At 33.3% G+C, this 17,784-nt stretch overlaps 1 protein-coding gene across 2 annotated transcripts in view; it reads right to left on the bottom strand.

Moving 5' to 3' along the window:
* Window positions 1-638: 638 nt before the first annotated feature.
* Ercc8 (ERCC excision repair 8, CSA ubiquitin ligase complex subunit) overlaps window positions 639-17,784 on the bottom strand; it is a 60,542-nt gene continuing 43,396 nt past the window's right edge. For both annotated transcript variants that reach the window (XM_026402548.2, XM_077800289.1), the window contains 2 exons: window positions 14,386-14,466; window positions 639-9,176 (listed from right to left, as the gene is read on the bottom strand). In XM_026402548.2, the coding sequence (XP_026258333.1) occupies window positions 9,108-9,176; window positions 14,386-14,466 (150 nt within the window). In that variant the 3' untranslated portion in view covers window positions 639-9,107. The remainder of the gene's footprint in view (window positions 9,177-14,385; window positions 14,467-17,784) is intronic.

A 17,784-nucleotide genomic window follows, 5' to 3' on the forward strand; every position in this document is an offset into this window, starting at 1 on the left:
GTGGAGAAGAACCCACAGGGAAATCTGAACTCAGAACTTCATAAAATTCCCTTACTTTTTAAAGATTTTTTGAGATTCACAAGGCAAGTCCCCCAATATAACCTATAGTTAGGATATAACTAATAAGCAAAGAATCCACTTTGAAAGATTCAGAGAGGATCTATGTTGGGTGTAAATGCCAATAGCAACTCTGAGAAAAGGACCATCTGCCATTTTGTGAGAGGACTTACAAGGTTAATGAAACACCCAGATTATCAACTGATATTTAAAAACACTTTAAATTACAAAAATAATTAGTTGTGATTAGTTATTGTAGTGCAGTTAAAGGCTTGGTAATGGTGTTGTTCACCAATTAATTCAATGATTTTGGCACCAACTATTTGTTAAGCAGTATTCTCAGTGCTTAAGATACAGTAATAAATGAAACAGACAAACTCTCTGCCCTTTTAATACTTTCTAGAAGGGAAAGACAAAGTAAGGACAAGCAGATCATGTCCTTGAGGTAAAATGTGAGTGAATTTCAACAGAAGCTCATAATCCCCAAATTTTGAGATTTTAAATAAGAGTTCTACTAGCTGTATGATTCTTATGTATCAGAACTTTATTTTTCACTTATTCTTAAACATTGTAAACTTCCTTCTACAGAATGAAGAAATTAACTCAGGATGTTAACTTGCAAAATCCAACAGCTAATCAGTGATGACCCCAATAATAATTTGGATGGAAACTTTAATCATTTAGTTTAGGCAAAATTTAATTTTCATTCCACTAGATTTCGAGTATTCATTTAGTATAAGGCAATTCAAGAAACTTATAATGACACTCACTCTACTTTTACCTTCAATAACATTTGTCTCAAATAAACCCTTGTATTTATACATTTTATACAGTGAACACCATTTTAAAATGCTTTAAAAATCTTAGTGTCTTATTTTAGAGTAGGAATGCACTTATTTCCTATTCTAATTTTCTGTCCTCTTCATTTTTTGTATTTTAACTAATGAAAAACAAGATAAAAAGATATTACCTAAATAATACCTAAGTATCATCTAAATGTTTAAGATTACATCTCTTGGAACAACTAAACACTAAACACTAAAAGATAATGGGTGTGAACCAAGAGTTTTGTATCCAGCAAAACTAAGCTTCAGGTTTGACAATAAAATAAAAATCTTCCATGATAAACAAAAGTTAAAAGAATTCGCAGCCAGAAAACCAGCATTGCGAAGCATTTTGGGCAAAACACTACATGAAGATGATATGAAAAACAACAACAAAAAACAACAGTGGGCAGTACCTCAGTAAAGGAGGGGGGGATGAAAAACTAAACAAAGAGGAAAAACAAACCAAATCTTAAAAATAATTAAATGAATAAACAGACATGACTGGAAGTACAAACCATATATCAATAGTAACCCTAAATGTTAATGGCTTAAACTTACCAATTAAACGACATAGGCTAGCAACCTGGATTAAAAAAGCAAATCCAACAATATACTGCCTTCAGGAGACTCATCTGATAGGAAAAGACACACACAGGCTGAAGGTGAAAGGCTGGGAAAAATCATACCACGCACATGGGCCTCGGAAGCAAGCAGGGGTGGCTATACTCATATCAAATAAAATCGACTTCAAGCCAAAATTAATCAAAAGGGATAAAAAAGGACATTATATACCGCTAAAAGGAACCATTCACCAACAAGACATAACAGTTATCAATTTATATGCCCCAAACAATGGTGCTGCTATGTTCATAAAACAAACCCTCCTCAAGTTCAAGGGACAAATTGACCACAACACAATAATTACAGGTGACTTCAATACACCTCTCTCACCACTGGACAGATCTTCCAAACAAAAGCTGAATAAAGAAACTATAGAACTCAATAACACAATTAATAACCTAGACTTAACCGACATATATAGGATATATCAACCATCAACAAGTGGATATACTTTTTTCTCAGCAGCACATGGATCCTTCTCAAAAATAGACCATATATTATGCCATAGGGCAACTCTTAGCAATTACAAAGGAGTAGAGATAATACCATGAATCTTATCTGATCATAATGGAATGAAACGGAAATCAATAATAAAAGAAGAAGGGAAAAACCCTACATCATTTGGAGAATGAACAATATGTTACTGAACGATCAATGGGTTACAGATGACATCAAGGAGGAAATTTAAAAATTTATTGAGATAAATAAAAACACAGACACAACATATCAGAATCTATGGGACACAATGAAAGCTGTTCTAAGAGGGAAATTCATTGCTTGGAGCTCATTCCTCAAAAAAAGGAAAAACCAACAAATAAATGATCTCACACTTCATCTCAAAGCCCTTAAAAAGAAGAGCAAAACAACAGCAAATGCAGTAGAAGGCAAGAAATAATTAAAATCAGAGCTGAAATCAATGAAATTAAAGTAAAAGAAACAATTGAAAAAATTTACAAAAAAAAAGTTGGTTCTTCGAAAAAATAAATAAGATCAACAGCCCCTTAGCCATGCTAACGAAGAGAAGAAGAGAGAGAACTCAAATTACTAGCATAAGGATGAAAAAGGCAATATCACAACAGACACTACAGAAATACAGAAGATAATTAGAAATTATTTTGAAACCTTATACTCCAATAAAATAGAAGATAGTGAAGGCATCGATAAATTTCTTAAGTCATATGATCTGCCCAGATTGAGTCAAGAGGATATACACAACTTAAACAGACCAATATCAATTGAGGAAATAGAAGAAGCCATCAAAAGAATACCAACCAAGAAAAGCCCAGGACCGGATGGGTGTACAGCAGAGTTTTACAATACCTTTAAAGAAGAACTAACACCAATACTTCTCAAGCTATTTCGTGAAATAGAAAAAGAGGGAGTACTTCTAAATTCTTTCTAAGAGGCCAACATCATCCTGATTCCGAAACCAGATAAGGACACTTCAAAGAAAGAAAACTACAGACCAATATCTCTAATGAACATAGATGCAAAAATCCTCAATAAAATTCTGGCAAATCGGATACAAAAATATATTTAAAAAATTGTGCACCATGATCAAGTAGGATTTATCCCTGGGATGCAAGGCTGGTTCAATATACGGAAATCAATAAATGTAATCCACCACAGCATTTATACACAATGGAATATTACTCAGCAGTAAAAAATAACAAAATCATGGCATTTGCAGGGAAATGGATGGCACTAGAGCAAATTATGTAAGCGAAGTTAGCCAATCCCTAAAAAACAAATGCCGAATGTCTTCGCTGATATAAGGGAGGTGACTCAAAACAGAGTAGGAAGGAAGAGCATGAGAAGAAGATTACCACAAAATAAGGAAAAGAGGAAGGAGGGAAAGGGAGGGAAAAGGAGAAATGCACGGAAGATGGAAGGGGACCCTCATGGGTTCACAAAATACATATACGATGGTGTGAGGGCGAAGGGAAGGGAAAAAAAAGAGATAAGTGTCACAGTAGTATGGGTAGACAATAGGGATGGGAGGGGAGGGGAGATAGGGAGGGCAGCAGAATACAACTGACACTAGGATTGCTGTATGTGTACACATGGGTGTATAACCAATGTGATCCTGCAATCTGTACACGTGGAAAAATGAGAATTCATACCCTATTTGAATCAAATGTATGATATGTCAAGATCATTGTATTGTCTTGAACAACTAATTAAAAAAAAAGATTACATCTCAAGTCTTCTGATTTCCAGTCTCTTATTTATCATTTACTTTTAATGAAACCAAGATAATTGAAAAATAATATTGCCATTTTTTAATGTTCATAGTTACCACCACTGAATTTTTAAAATATTTTTTTAGTTTTAGATGGACCTTTATTTTCTTCATTTATTTATATGTGGTGCTGAGAATAAAACCCAGTGCCTCACAAATGTGAGGCAAGTGCTCTAGCACTGAGCCACAACCCCAGCCCACTGAGTTATTTTTAATAACTTTTTTCCCATAGTACTGACTGAAACTTGGACAAAATTTTGCATATAAATGAGAACACTGCAATTGTATAATAAAACAGCTAACTCAATTCTCAAATTAAGAATGTTATTTCCTTATTTTAACACAACTTTGAAAAATGTATTTATTTAGAAAATATACATATTTTACATACAGTGGATGAAACCAACATGCAGGGTGTAGAGAGAAGCTGGAGAGGTGAGTTTAAATGGCATGTTCCATGGTCCTGCTGGTGCTTGTCCAAGAAGACGTTAATAAATCCTGATTTAGCACTGTTGCTAAGCTTGTTGCAAAAGATGAAATGAACAAAAGAGAAATGGCTTGGGCAAATCACTTGAGCCAAAAAACATTTGCTACCTTCAAGAGTTGACCACCAATGCCAAGGAAACAGTCACTGGCCAGGTCCAGGGCCAAGAAGTTCTGTAAATCTTATGCAATAACCACTGATAACCTGACAGGGCACTAAAAACAGGAGAAGCTTGGGGAATTTGGACTTCACACGTTGATTTCATTGTAGTTTTAGTGACAGAATAATAAATCAGTTTAGGAATATAAAACCCATTTCTTCCCAAACTTTAGGAGATCATAAACTAGGTGAACTGTATCTACCTATAAGTACAAAATTGACAGGTAAATTGACAGGTTCAAAACTATTATCTCTGTGAGGAGTGGCTAGTCCTAAAGGCCATTCATTTGCAGGCTCTTACTCATGGAGCACTAAGATAGGTCACAATGCATATTGTCTTATGCCTTTCCATCGCCTTGTTTTGAATTTTCAATTGTCTAATTTAAAAAGGGGAGGGGGACCCAGAAAACAACTAGATAACAGCAAAAGAACTATGCCTCCTGTATCTGAGGATGTTGCTGTCAGAACTAGTAAGATACATAAGTTTGTAATATAATACATGACCTATAATGCTTTTAGACTCTAAGGTTTACTTCAGAGAGTCTAGGCAGCACAGAAGGACTTCACATATTCTTTGCAAGGAAGAAAAGTCATATTCACCATTGAACTTTGTTAGATAATGTGCAGAATGGGGCAGGGAAAGAAGAACCAACTCTCTAGCATGAGCAACAGATTTCACCTCCAGATGTCTAGAACGTTTATCATAATAGAAAGCAAGTGACTGTTCTCGTTTTGTAATTGGTTCTCCCTGTTATACTTTTTGAAAGGCAAAATCTCAAGTGAGCCAGACTCTTCACCATTCCATTTCTGGCATTGTATGACTAATTTCAAAGTATTTGTTTATAAAATCATATAATATACAGAAATATATTTAGCTTTTCTAGTCTTCTCTACTTGTATCATTTAATAGGAATAACTGAGTACTAATATATTACTGAACAGTAATTAAATATTTTTAAGTTAAAACTATGCAACCCTTATTTCAACATATAATTGGAGATTTTTTTTTTCCATTTTGAGGCAGTAATTTATCTTTGAAAGATAATTTGGACTAGTCTGTTGATATAAACTTTTTCTATCACTGTCTTATTCAAATTTTAAAATAAGATAGCGAAAGGTTTTTGTTTTCTGGTGTCTCATCAATAGTGAATTCTATATACTTTTTTCTGCCTTAATGAAAAGTCATCATTTTAAAGTTATTTGTATCTCATGGGTTTGTTTTCAAAGCTTTCTCTCTTTTTTTTAAAATCTAGTTTAATGGAACCTTTTAGTATAACCAATGCAAAAGGAAAGCTTAACTTGAAGCAAACAGTTTTTCTCTATTAATGTTTTTTTAATCAATTATAAAGTAAAGGCTTGATAGCAAGTGTCAGAGAGGTCAAAATTTTCAATGATGTTACTTTTAGGTTTGCTAATTAACAGGTTTAGGGCTATGTCAATACAACATGTACATTTATTATTTCTATGTTTTTGAAAACTAAGTGTTTCATAGTTGTAGCATGAACGGCTTTAGTTAAAACCAGGGTCAAGTTGAGGTGATGTAAAAAAACTAGCATGAGTATTCTTTGACATACAACAGGATAAAAATATTTTATGTGACTAAAAGATGCATACTGTTAGTAAGACAGTGTGGAAGAAAAATATGTAAAATGTTCAAGACACTGCAGACAAGTTTTAAGCAAATACTGCTTTCACGATAGTTCCTTGATATCTACTGTGAATAGGCCTTGGAAAATATCAACTGAACAAATACTATTTAAAGTTTCAAGTAGAAGCTTCTGTAGACCTCCCATATTTCTCTATAAGTGCTTTAAAAAAATAAGTGTTTAGGGTAGAGAAGGGAACAAAACAATAATTGAAGTCTCTCCTGATGACTAGTCAAGCCCAAATTAATGACTTTTAAAATCAAGCATAAACATTCAAGTAAAGAACAGAAATAACAAAACAAGTACTCACTGAGCACCTATTATATGTGGGGTACTCTAGTCACAACAATAATACCACAAAAGACAAGCAGGAAGGAAAAGACTATTAAAGGTTAATGTAGATGTTACATGTAATTATTATGGAGGAGGAGGAAAAGGAAGAGGAAGAAGAGGCAGAAAAAAAATGGAGAAGAGGATGATAACAATGATAACTACAAGGAGAAGCAATTTAATCAGACAAGTATTAGAAGAAAATAGCCTAAGCCAAGAAACAGTTTGAGCCTTTAGACTGAAAGATGAAAGAGCTCAGTAGTCCAAAAAGTGATGGGAGGAGGAAGGGAGAGGGATAAAGGATCAGATATTCTGACAAAATTGAAAGATTGTAAGAATAAGGAAAAAAAAAAACCCCTCACATTTTACAAGCTTCCACTATAAAGAATGAGTTCCCTACAAAGGGGGAAATAAATAAATAAAACTGGCTTTGGAATTCTCATCTGCAACATGAGAAGTTAGAAGAAAGAGTACACAATATTTATAAACTAAGGAAAGAAAAGGACTACAACCCAAGAATCCTACACATAGCAAAAGTACCATTTCCGCTACCAGAGGAAAAGATAATATTCAGTAAGTAAACTGTACTGCCCAAATAGACCACCTGTGGTAGTTACCTTTTCTCTACTGTGACAAATATTAGAGAAAAGCAACTTGAAGGAAGAAAGATTTATTTTGGTTCACAGTTTCAGAGATCTGTCTATGGTAAGATGGTTCTGCTGCTTTGGGACTAAGGTGAGGCAGAACATCATAGTGGGAGAGTGTAGGAGATGAAAGCTGATGGTGACCAGCCAGGAAGCACAAAGAGGTGGGACTAAAGGGATAAGATATACTCCCTAAGGACATGACCCCTGGGATCTTCTTTCCTCAATGAGGTGCCACCATCTAAAGTTTTTATTCCTTCCATCAAATATGAATCAGTGGCTTAATCACAGATGAGGCCAGAGCCCTCACAATCCAATCAATTCTCAAAAGCCCCACCTGTGAACAATGCTGCGCCAGGGACCAAGCCTTCAACACATGAGTCTCTGGGGGACAGTTTATACCCAAACCACAACACCACCTAAGGAAAATATGGTGCAGTTCATAATCTATACTGTTCTCAAGAATGACTGGAAAAAAACTGGCATAATCACAAGATGGAACATTATGCAGTTAGTAACAAGAATGGCTTCTTATACAAATATGGCATGGAGGGATGTATGAGTTGTATCCAAAAAAAAAAAAAAAAAGAAAAAGAACTATGTCTATCTCATTTTTATAAAATTAAAAATACAAACCCACATTTCTCTTTAGGTCTATATAAGATTGTAATATGAAAGAACACACACCAGGTTAATAACCTGGATTGTGGCAAGAGGGGTAAGAGATGAAGAAAGAAGTACTCTAGTTAGAAGAAAGGAGTTTCTATGATAACACTGGCATGCTGAACATCTGACTATGTAAAACTGTCATAGAGAGATGCATAGAGAATAGCTATCAAAATGTTAGTGATGTTGTTACCTTAGAGTATTGATTCTAGGTGGCCATTACTTTCTTTCTTTCTTTCTTTTTTTGTTGTTATCAATGAATCTTTATTTTATTAATATGTGGTGTTGAGAATCAAACCCAGTGCCTCGCAAGTACTTTACCCCAGGCCCCCATTACATTCTTTTTTTGGTTTTTATGTTGTCTGAATTATTTACAATGAATACATATATTTAGATAACTAGAAAGAAGCAATACAATTCTTTACAGTTTAGAAGACTTATTTTTTTCTTAAAATTTAAAAAAAAATCCTATTTTAATACCTTTCTCAAAGGTCAAAAGCATCCCCATCAGGAGGGGAAAAAAGTGAGAGTAGAATACTCTGGGTTTCAGAAAACTCTTGTATGGAAAATATTTGACCAGAAAGGTCTGACATGAGGTCTAACAGTTATATACTTTAAAAACTCAACACACTGAAAAATAATCATGAACTTAGTATCCAAGTTCACAAAAACCTCTTTTTCTAGTCTCCTTCTGGTTAAAGAATCAGGAAGAAAGAAAATATAAGATTAGCTTCTTAGAGGCTAGGGATGGTCATTGATAAAGAACTTGACCAACATGTGTGAGTCCTTGGGTTTAATCCCCAGCAAAATTTTTTTTAAAAAAGAAAAGTTAGCTTCATAATAATCATTTGTGGGTTGACACAGGAAGAAGGGAGAATAAAATAGAAATTTTATGATGACATTTTATGTTTAAGCCAGATTCCCTCCTGGGACATTTTTTGCTTGGATGAATGAGGCAGGACATGGTAAATCTTAGCTAGTTTCATAGAAAGGAGTTTAAGCTTGAGCGTACAAGCTGCTTCTGACTTCAAGCAAACATGAGATGTCACCAGTTAAAAGCCTACTGTGATGTACTGTTTGGATGGCAGGAGATAATAAGTCCAAAACTGTTTAACATAAAGCTGGATGATCCACAGTTAAATAAAATCATAGCAAAATATGAATATATCAATAAGAAAGAATTTTACACAGGTTTGACAATCTGTTACAATCTCACCTGAGATACAACTTCTGCTATTGTATTGTAGCAACAGTGGCTGCTCCTGGCCTCGGGACTTTATACAAATAGTAAACTCATTTTAAAAAATGAGGAAAAACTATCATCCAAATTTGAAGCTAATTTAATTGTCAGTAACTGAACAGTTTAACAAAAATCTCACACAAACAGTGGTGTTTTAAAAGTTTCATCAGTAGAAACAAAAAGGTTGATATTCATCCTTCCTCATCACTGCTGCTCCAGGCATCTTCAAAAGCTGGATTTAACTGCGATTTGGTTGTAGTCTAAACAAAGAAAAAGAAAGAGGAAGATATTGTTTTTTCCACTGCATAATTTTAGGCTCAGATGAACAGCAATTAGATTATTTTGAAAGAAACTATATAATTGCTAATTTCAAAACAAAAGTAATATATGAAATGCCCCCCAATACAATAAGATAATGTAACTCCATTTAAAACAGATATATCAGCCAGGTGTGGTGCTTTATGCCTGTAATTCCAGCAACTCGGAAAGCTGAGGCAGGAGGATCACTTGTTCAAAGTCATCCTCAGTAAAAGTGAGGCCCTGTCTCTAAATAAAATACAAAATAGGGCTGAGGATGTGGTCCAGTGGTTGAGTGCCCCTGAGTTCAATCCCGAGTACCCACCCCCTAAAAAACTGATATATGGAACATTATCCAAATAATCTGAATTTCTCTGAAAGTGATCTCCTCAAAATACATATATATATGCATTATAATATATATACATATATATATATGCATTATAATATATATACACATATATGCATTATAATATATATACATATATATATTATAATGATGCTATTATTCAAGGTATTTCTGCAACTCTTAAGAATTATCTGCAGAAAGTTGAACATTGACTTCCATGGGGTGAAGACTGGACTCCAGGTCTACAGTTTATCTTGACATTACTATATATTAATACTGCCAACTTTTTACTGTTTGGATGGGCTTGACATTCATAAATAAACAAACATCCACATATGAGGAATAAGCTGTTCATCAAGCTGAATAATACCATTTTTAGTCCAAAGGTTATTAAATGGTGAGGTTTGTTTATTTGTATATGGTTAGAAGCACATGCAACATTCATCAAAAATGGTAACATGTCTGTAATTATCACATAGGATTTCCTGGAAGATTTCTCTAAAGAGTAACAAGCATTTGAAAAGTCTTTACTTAAAATAACAAGAAAACATTACAGTATTCTCATAAGTTTAGTGCCATACCTAATAAAGGTAATCAGCATATTGAGAAATTTTAATTATCTGTGAATTATCAAATCAATCCTTTGGGAAACTAGTGTAGCTACCTTCTTATTATCTAGCAGATAACTAGAAGACTTTAAAATTTTTTTTTTTTTAAGTTTCTTGGCATATGAGTCAGATCTGCTGCTTATTCTGCAGCTTTTACATTTGCTATGGTTTGTTCAGATCCAAATTCCAATAACATATTAGTGCCAAGAGTACTGTTAATTTAACAACTTATGTTTGGCGAACAAGACGACTTAGAATCTTATAATGAAAAGAATAGAAAAAACCAATAGTCCAAGTAAATTTCCAGGATGGCTTGAAAGCAATATATTAACTTAGCTATTCTTTTTTAGTTGTTACAGCAATCAGACTGCATTGCTAACCCTATTTTGCTATGGTAAACAAAAGAACACGAGAAATACATTTTATTACTAAAAAAATCACAAATAAGATGTCATACTTGCAGTTAAAAGCTCCAATAAAAATGTAGATGGACTTAGTACACATTACCATTTGAGTTCCCAAAGAGTAATATGTATATTAAATCCACCCACATTTTTATTACATGTTTTATTACATATTTTATTTTACTACAACTTTATGTGTAACCACCTTCAATTTCTTCAGTTTTCTCTACAACATCTCCTCCTAGTGGACATCCAATCTATGCTTGAACATAGTCATCTCTATCTCACCAGGTTGGTTGATGTACTTGTCAGAGTTGTTAGTGCTATGGGAATGAAGAAAGGGGCATCTACTCTAGAGTCCAAATAATGGAAAGGATAAATGAGACCAAAATAAACATTTGTCAGGATTATATCTTGATACTTTCAAATTTGTGAGTGATAATTACTGGAAAATTTCAGGGTTTTCTGTGTCAGTAAGTATTATGTATCTACATAAGATAGATGTGAAACAGTTATATATTATGTGACTGTCAAACTAAAGTAGGAGTCTTGATGAAAAGTCAGATTTAAGCTGTACCTGTCCTATGAATCTCCAGAAGGAAAAAGTGATTAGGAGTTCAGATAAGCTTAACTTGACCATAACCAAGTAGGAAGTGGGGGAGGAGCAGATTCCTAGGATTTAATAAAACAGCCTGACAATTAAGTAACAAAAATTATGCTTGAAGACCATAAAACCTGACTGACCCTATCATTCAATATCCTTCAGTTTCTTTAAATACAATTAAAGTCCTCCTCTATTTTGGATATTGGGAGAAGTACCCCAAGGGATTATATTTTGGTTAATGAAGAAATAAAATCTCATCAGAAGTATAAAATTTGAAAGGAAACCTAAGAACAACTTTGGCAATTCTGATATTTGAAAATGTCATAAACTTGGGGCTGGGGTTGTGGCTCAGTGGTAAGAGCGCTTGCATTGCATGTGTGAGGCACTGGGTCAGATCCTCAGCACCACATACATACATACATACATACATAAAATGAAGGTGTTGTGTTATGTACAGCTAAATTTTTTTTAAATGTCATAAACTTGTCCCATAATACACTGGCAGAACTCGGAAACAAATGGCAAAACTGGAATTCAAACCCAGGTTTACCTAAAACTAAAAACCTAGTACATATGTGCATATGTATCGGTGTGAATTGTTTTGTATTATACTACACTGCTCCCCTGTGAATCTACAATACTCATTTATTTGATAGTCAAGATGAAAACACTTTTGAATATGAGTTAAATGGTAAGAAAAAGGTTCTTGTGTAGACCAACTTTTCTACTGGAATTTGCATCATGGTCATATTCATATTCTACCTACATTCACAGGAATCTTTCAAACTACATTTTTATGGAAATAACCTTAGCACATACCACTTTATACTAATATGAGAATGATTGCTATTCTAAAGTGAAAGCATACAAATAGATATTTTAAAAGATAAGGCTTAGCCAGGCACAGCAGCATACGCCTGTAATCTCAGCGGTTTGGGAGGCTAAGGCAGGAGGATCACGAGTCTAAAGCCAGCCTCAGCAAAATCAAGTTGCTAAGCAACTCATTAAGACCCTATCTCTAAATGAGTGCCCCTAAGTTCAAACCCTGGATCCCCACCCCACCCCACCCTCGCCAAAAACAAATAAGGCTGTACAGCTCTAAGACTTAAATATAAAGCTCAGCTTGTTTTCAGTGTTCTTCTAATTGTTTTGCTTAATTTTCACACATAAAAGCAAGTCTTTTAGATGAGCTTAAATTGTCAGTATAACTACAAAACAAGGAAATGAAGAAGCCATCAAAGTTACAAATTATCTTTATAATAAGCAATTTAGATTTACTTTAATATTCTTTTATTTATATGTCATAATATATTTTCTTTAAATTTATTTTTATTATTTTGATTTGGTGATTATATACTTCCTAACATGGCCTGTAGTGTTATAATTTTGATTTAATGTGTACTGTAATTCCCACAGAGCAGATACAACACTTAATAATAAAAAATAAATGGCTAACTAAATTTTTTGACCATATTAAGCTTTCTACAGAATATTCAGCCATCAAAAACAGTTGTTGCTAAAATCAATCAAGCCACAATGAACCAAATTAGACATGTGATGAATTCTGGAAACATTCATATGGCATTTGGCCAGATGCTCAAAGATTTATCAACATGTATTTTTTTCTCCCTTTCATTTGGATTAGGCCAAAAGAAAACAATTCACAGTTCAGAGGCTTTATGCCACAGTAAACCATAGCAACTACAAATTTAGGCATGAAATAAATTTTGTCAACAGCTGTTAGCTAGATGCTATTAACTATCCCTGTTAAATTTTTATTTCATGTGGCTTTTGACATAGTCCTATATTCATAAAGGAACTAAACATATGAAAAATGTTTTTAGAATATCAAATGGTTTTATCAATAACTTCCTTCCACCTCTATTTAAGATACTTTGTTTTTACTATCATTTGGGTTAAGATTACCTTAACGTATTTCTAAATGTATTTGCACTGCCAGTTTAAAAATATATATAAGCATTCTTTTAGACACCAAACTTTTTAAAAAATATTTATTTTTTAGTTGTCAATACCTTTATTTTGTTTTTATGTGGTGCTGAGGATCGAACCCAGGGCCTCACACGTGCTAGACAAGTGGTCTACTACTGAGCCATAACCCCAGCCCCTAGACACCAAACTTTTTATATCCTAGAAATTACTATAAATGGAAATTATTAATAGTATTGAATAGAATAATCCTTGAAGAAAGAGAAAGCATCTTTAGACAACTTTTATTTTACTACAGCTTGACATACAGTAAAAATAATAATAATTTTGAAAAAAGAAGCTACTAAAGGGTAGGGATCATGTCTTCCTCATCTTTGTTTACCCATTACACTTTTAAGGCTCTTTATTCATGCTGTCCTATTTATTCTAATTTACACTCTAAGATAGGTACAGTTAGATTATAAAATATTAGAAGTGTAAATTGGTAAAATCTAGCAGCATGAAATTGAGACTTAATTATGTCATACATGGTAACTCAAGAGGTTCCAGGAATGTTAGCCTAAGAAATAATCATAAATATCTGTAGTAGAGGCTGAGAGAGGACAATTGCAAGTTTGAGGCGAGTCTGGGCAACTTAGTGGGACCTATCTCAAAATGAAAATAAAAGGATGAAAGGGCTGGGGATATTGCTCAGTGGTAAAGTACCCCTAGGTTCAACCCCCAATATAAGGAAGAAAGAAAAGAAGAAAGAATAAAAAATTTGTGAATAGATATTTATCTTGATGCTGTTTATAAACAATAGATATAAATATTTAAATTTGTGGTATACAGATGATGCAACACTATATCATTAAAGATATAGTTTAAAATAGATACCAAGTTATATGTCCAATAATGATATTAACTGTGTTTAAAAAAAAAAAAAAGCAGTGTCTAGGAGGGTATCTCAGTGGTAGAACAGTTAGTTGCCTGGAAAGCTTGGGGTCCTTGGCTAAAAATAAGAAGAAAGAAATATATGCATAGGAAAAAACCAAGAATGAAGTAAATAAAAAAATACTATTATTTAATCCATCCTGAGAAATTTAATATTCTTCTTATGATATTTTTTTCCTAAATTTTTCAAATGTGTTATATCAAGTTATTTTTATAATCAGAAAACAGCAAGAAATACTTTAAAAAAGCTCTCTTGTATTAACTAATAAAACTTTATTTCTTATGATTTAGGAATAACTATATACCATTTGTACAAATAATATTTACCTCATCATCATCGGGAACTGGTTCATATAAGGATGGTACCCAAGCAAGAATATTGCAGTCTCTGCTACCACTATAAAGTTCCTACAGCAAAGAAAGCAAAGACGTACCAATTTGAAATTAACGATATCAGTTTTAAAAATGATTAATTCTTAAACTAATCAGATCATTTCTATTTCTACGTCTTAAACTATGCTGATGCCCTTTTTTTTTTCTTTTTCTTTTTAAGATGCAGTAAAGTTTTGTTTTGTATTTAAAATACTATCAGGGGCTGGAGTTTTGGCACAGGGACAGAGCACATGCCTAGCGTGTGTGCGGCACTGGGTTTGATCCTCAGCACTATATAAAAATAAATAAATAAAATAAAGGTATGCTATACCCAAAAAATTTTTTTAAAAAGAAAAAAAATACTATCAAGTTTTGTTTGAGCTTATTAATGGGGTGAAAATTTTACAAGTACATTCAATGTCTTAGCAGTTTTATTAATCATAGTATCCATATATTTCAAGTGTCATAACAGAGAAAGAAAAAAATAGAATAAAGGGCTTGACTTTCTCTGTCAAAAGCAGGTGTTTTGCTGTTGTTCTTGTTGTTGTTGTTCTGTTTGTTTTTTCCAGTACTGGGGAATGAACCCAGGGCCTTGTATATGCTAGGCAAGTGTTCTATCACTTAACCAAATTCTCAATAATAACTGCACTTTAATAACGATTTCAATGAAGAAACCATAAGAATTTCTACTAAAATAGACCAAGAGTTTACAAAAAAGTTTTGTGTAGCTTCTTTCAGTCTGGTTGCCTGCTATTCAACACAACAGCTTAAAGACCCATACCTTGCCTGTTGAGATGATTACTTCATAAAAGGAAGCTTGGCTTGATGTATAGTCTATGTTAATGTCTTTATGGACAAGTTATTAGCTCTTCTCTGAACAATGATCACTCCCTTCCCTAACAAAACTGAAGAAATGTTGCATTGGCTATTACTGAAAACATTCCAATGGGGTAGTGAAATAAATACTTTCTATACAGAGGATATAAACTGGTACAGTAATTGAGAGAATGGAGTCTCAGTATATAGGCCAAGCTTTTGTGTGCATTTCTGAGGTTATGCCAGAGTCACAAATAAAATTTAAGGCTATCATCCAATTATGAAGTCAAACAACAAGTGCTGGCGAGGATGTGGGGAAAAGGGTACACTTGTACATTGCTGGTGGGACTGCAAATTGGTGAGGCCAATTTGGAAAGCAGTATGGAGATTCCTGGGAAAGCTGGGAATGGAACCACCATTTGACCCTGCTATTGCCCTTCTCGGACTATTCCCTGAAGACCTTAAAAGAGCGTACTACAGGGATACTGCCACATCGATGTTCATAGCAGCACAATTCACAATAGCTAGACTGTGGAACCAACCTAGATGCCCTTCAATAGATGAATAGATAAAAAAAAATGTGGCATTTATACACAATGGAGTATTACGCAGCACTAAAAAATGACAAATCATGGAATTTGCAGGGAAATGGATGGCACTAGAGCAGATTATGCTAAGTGAAGCTAGCCAATCCCTAAAAAACAAATGCCAAATGTCTTCTTTGATATAATGAGAGCAACTAAGAACAGAGCAGGGAGGAAGAGCAGGAGGAAAAGATTAACATTAAACAGAGACATGAGGTGGGAGGGAAAGGGAGAGTAAAGGGAAATTGTAGTAGAGGATAGGAAAGGTAGCAGAATACAACAGTTACTAATATGGCATTATGTAAAAAATGTGGATGTGTAATTGATGTGATTCTGTAATCTGTATTTGGGGTAAAAATGGGAGTTCATAACCCACTTGAATCTAATGTATGAAATATGATATGTCAAGAGCTTTGTAATATTTTGAACAACCAATAAAAAAAACTCAAAAAAATAATAAAAAAATAAAAAAAATCTAAGGCTATCATCCAAATAAAACTTATAACAGAAATAGAAATATTTATGAAGGAACAGAAGAATGATTATTAGTAAATTAACATTGCATTTATATGAGGAAATATTATTTGTTGTCAAAGAACATTTAATGACATTGGAAAATATTCATCAAGAGAAAAGGATTTAAACCAAATACTCAAAATGTAAAGGGGAAAAATCAGGATATAAAACAGTAGGTCAATAATAATAAAAATTACTGTGCAAAGGAGAATGGGCTTAAAAAAATGGCTAAAAAGGCAACAAAATGTAGGTGGTTACAAAACGCTTAATGACTAAATGGGCCTTTTTCTCCCCTCACAACTGTGTTTCTGTAGATCGGAATAAATAATCCTAACAACAGGCATTTTCCCTTGCTTTAGAATGCAATTATTTATTATTCCACATCTTAAAAACATTTGAAGCATCATATAATTAGTATTGTTTAAGAGAAGATTTTGAGTAAAGAAAAAAAATAATATGAAGTTTTTAAATGAGAAATGTAGACATATAAAATATCAAATCAGTTAAACAATATCAAATTTCCTAAATAAAATTACAGACTGAGACATAAAAGAAATCCCACAAAGGACTTTAAAATCAGCATACTATAGGGCTAGGGTTGTGGCTCAGTGGTAAAGTGCTTGCCTAGCATGTGTGAGGCACTGGGTTCGATCCTCAGCACCACATAAAAATAAATAAATAAAGGTACATTGTGTACATTTACAACTAAAATAAATAGATAAAAATCAGCATGCTATAGTGATGCAGCCACATCAATGTTTACAGTAGCTCAATTCACATTAGCTAAGCTATGGAACCAACCTAGGTGCCCTCCAAACGTGGTTTATATATATTTTCAAAGTGAAATATTACTCAGCCATAAAGAAGAATGAAATTATGGCAATTGCCAGTAAAGATGGATCTGGAGACTATGATGCTAAATGAAATAATCCAAACCCCAAAAACCAAAGGCCAAACATTCTCTCTGATACGTAGATGCTAACACACAATAAGGGGCAGGGGAAAATAGAAGTTCATTGGATCAGACAAAGGGGAATGAAGGAAAGAGAGGGAATGGGATAGGAAAGACAGAAGAACAAACTGCACACAATTTTCCTATGTTCATATATAAATACATGACCAGTATAATTCCACATCATGTACAACCACAGAATGAGAAGTTATATTCCATGCATGTATAGTATGTCAAAATACATTCAACTGTCATGTATAACTAAAAAGAATAAATAATAAATAAATAAATAAATAAATAAATAAATAAGATATCCCATATATGTTCCAAAAAAAAAAAAAAAAACCAGCTTGGAAAAGACAGCACTTATGAATGGTTAATAAAGAGCACTTGGATGGAGAGATCAGAATTGAGCCCTAAGGTTTTTAGGATAAATGTAAAGATTCATTTGGGAAATTTGATTTAAAAATATCAAAAATTATGTTA

This window comes from Urocitellus parryii, chromosome 1 (genome assembly GCF_045843805.1).
Source record: "Urocitellus parryii isolate mUroPar1 chromosome 1, mUroPar1.hap1, whole genome shotgun sequence".
Taxonomy (NCBI): Eukaryota; Metazoa; Chordata; class Mammalia; order Rodentia; family Sciuridae; genus Urocitellus; species Urocitellus parryii.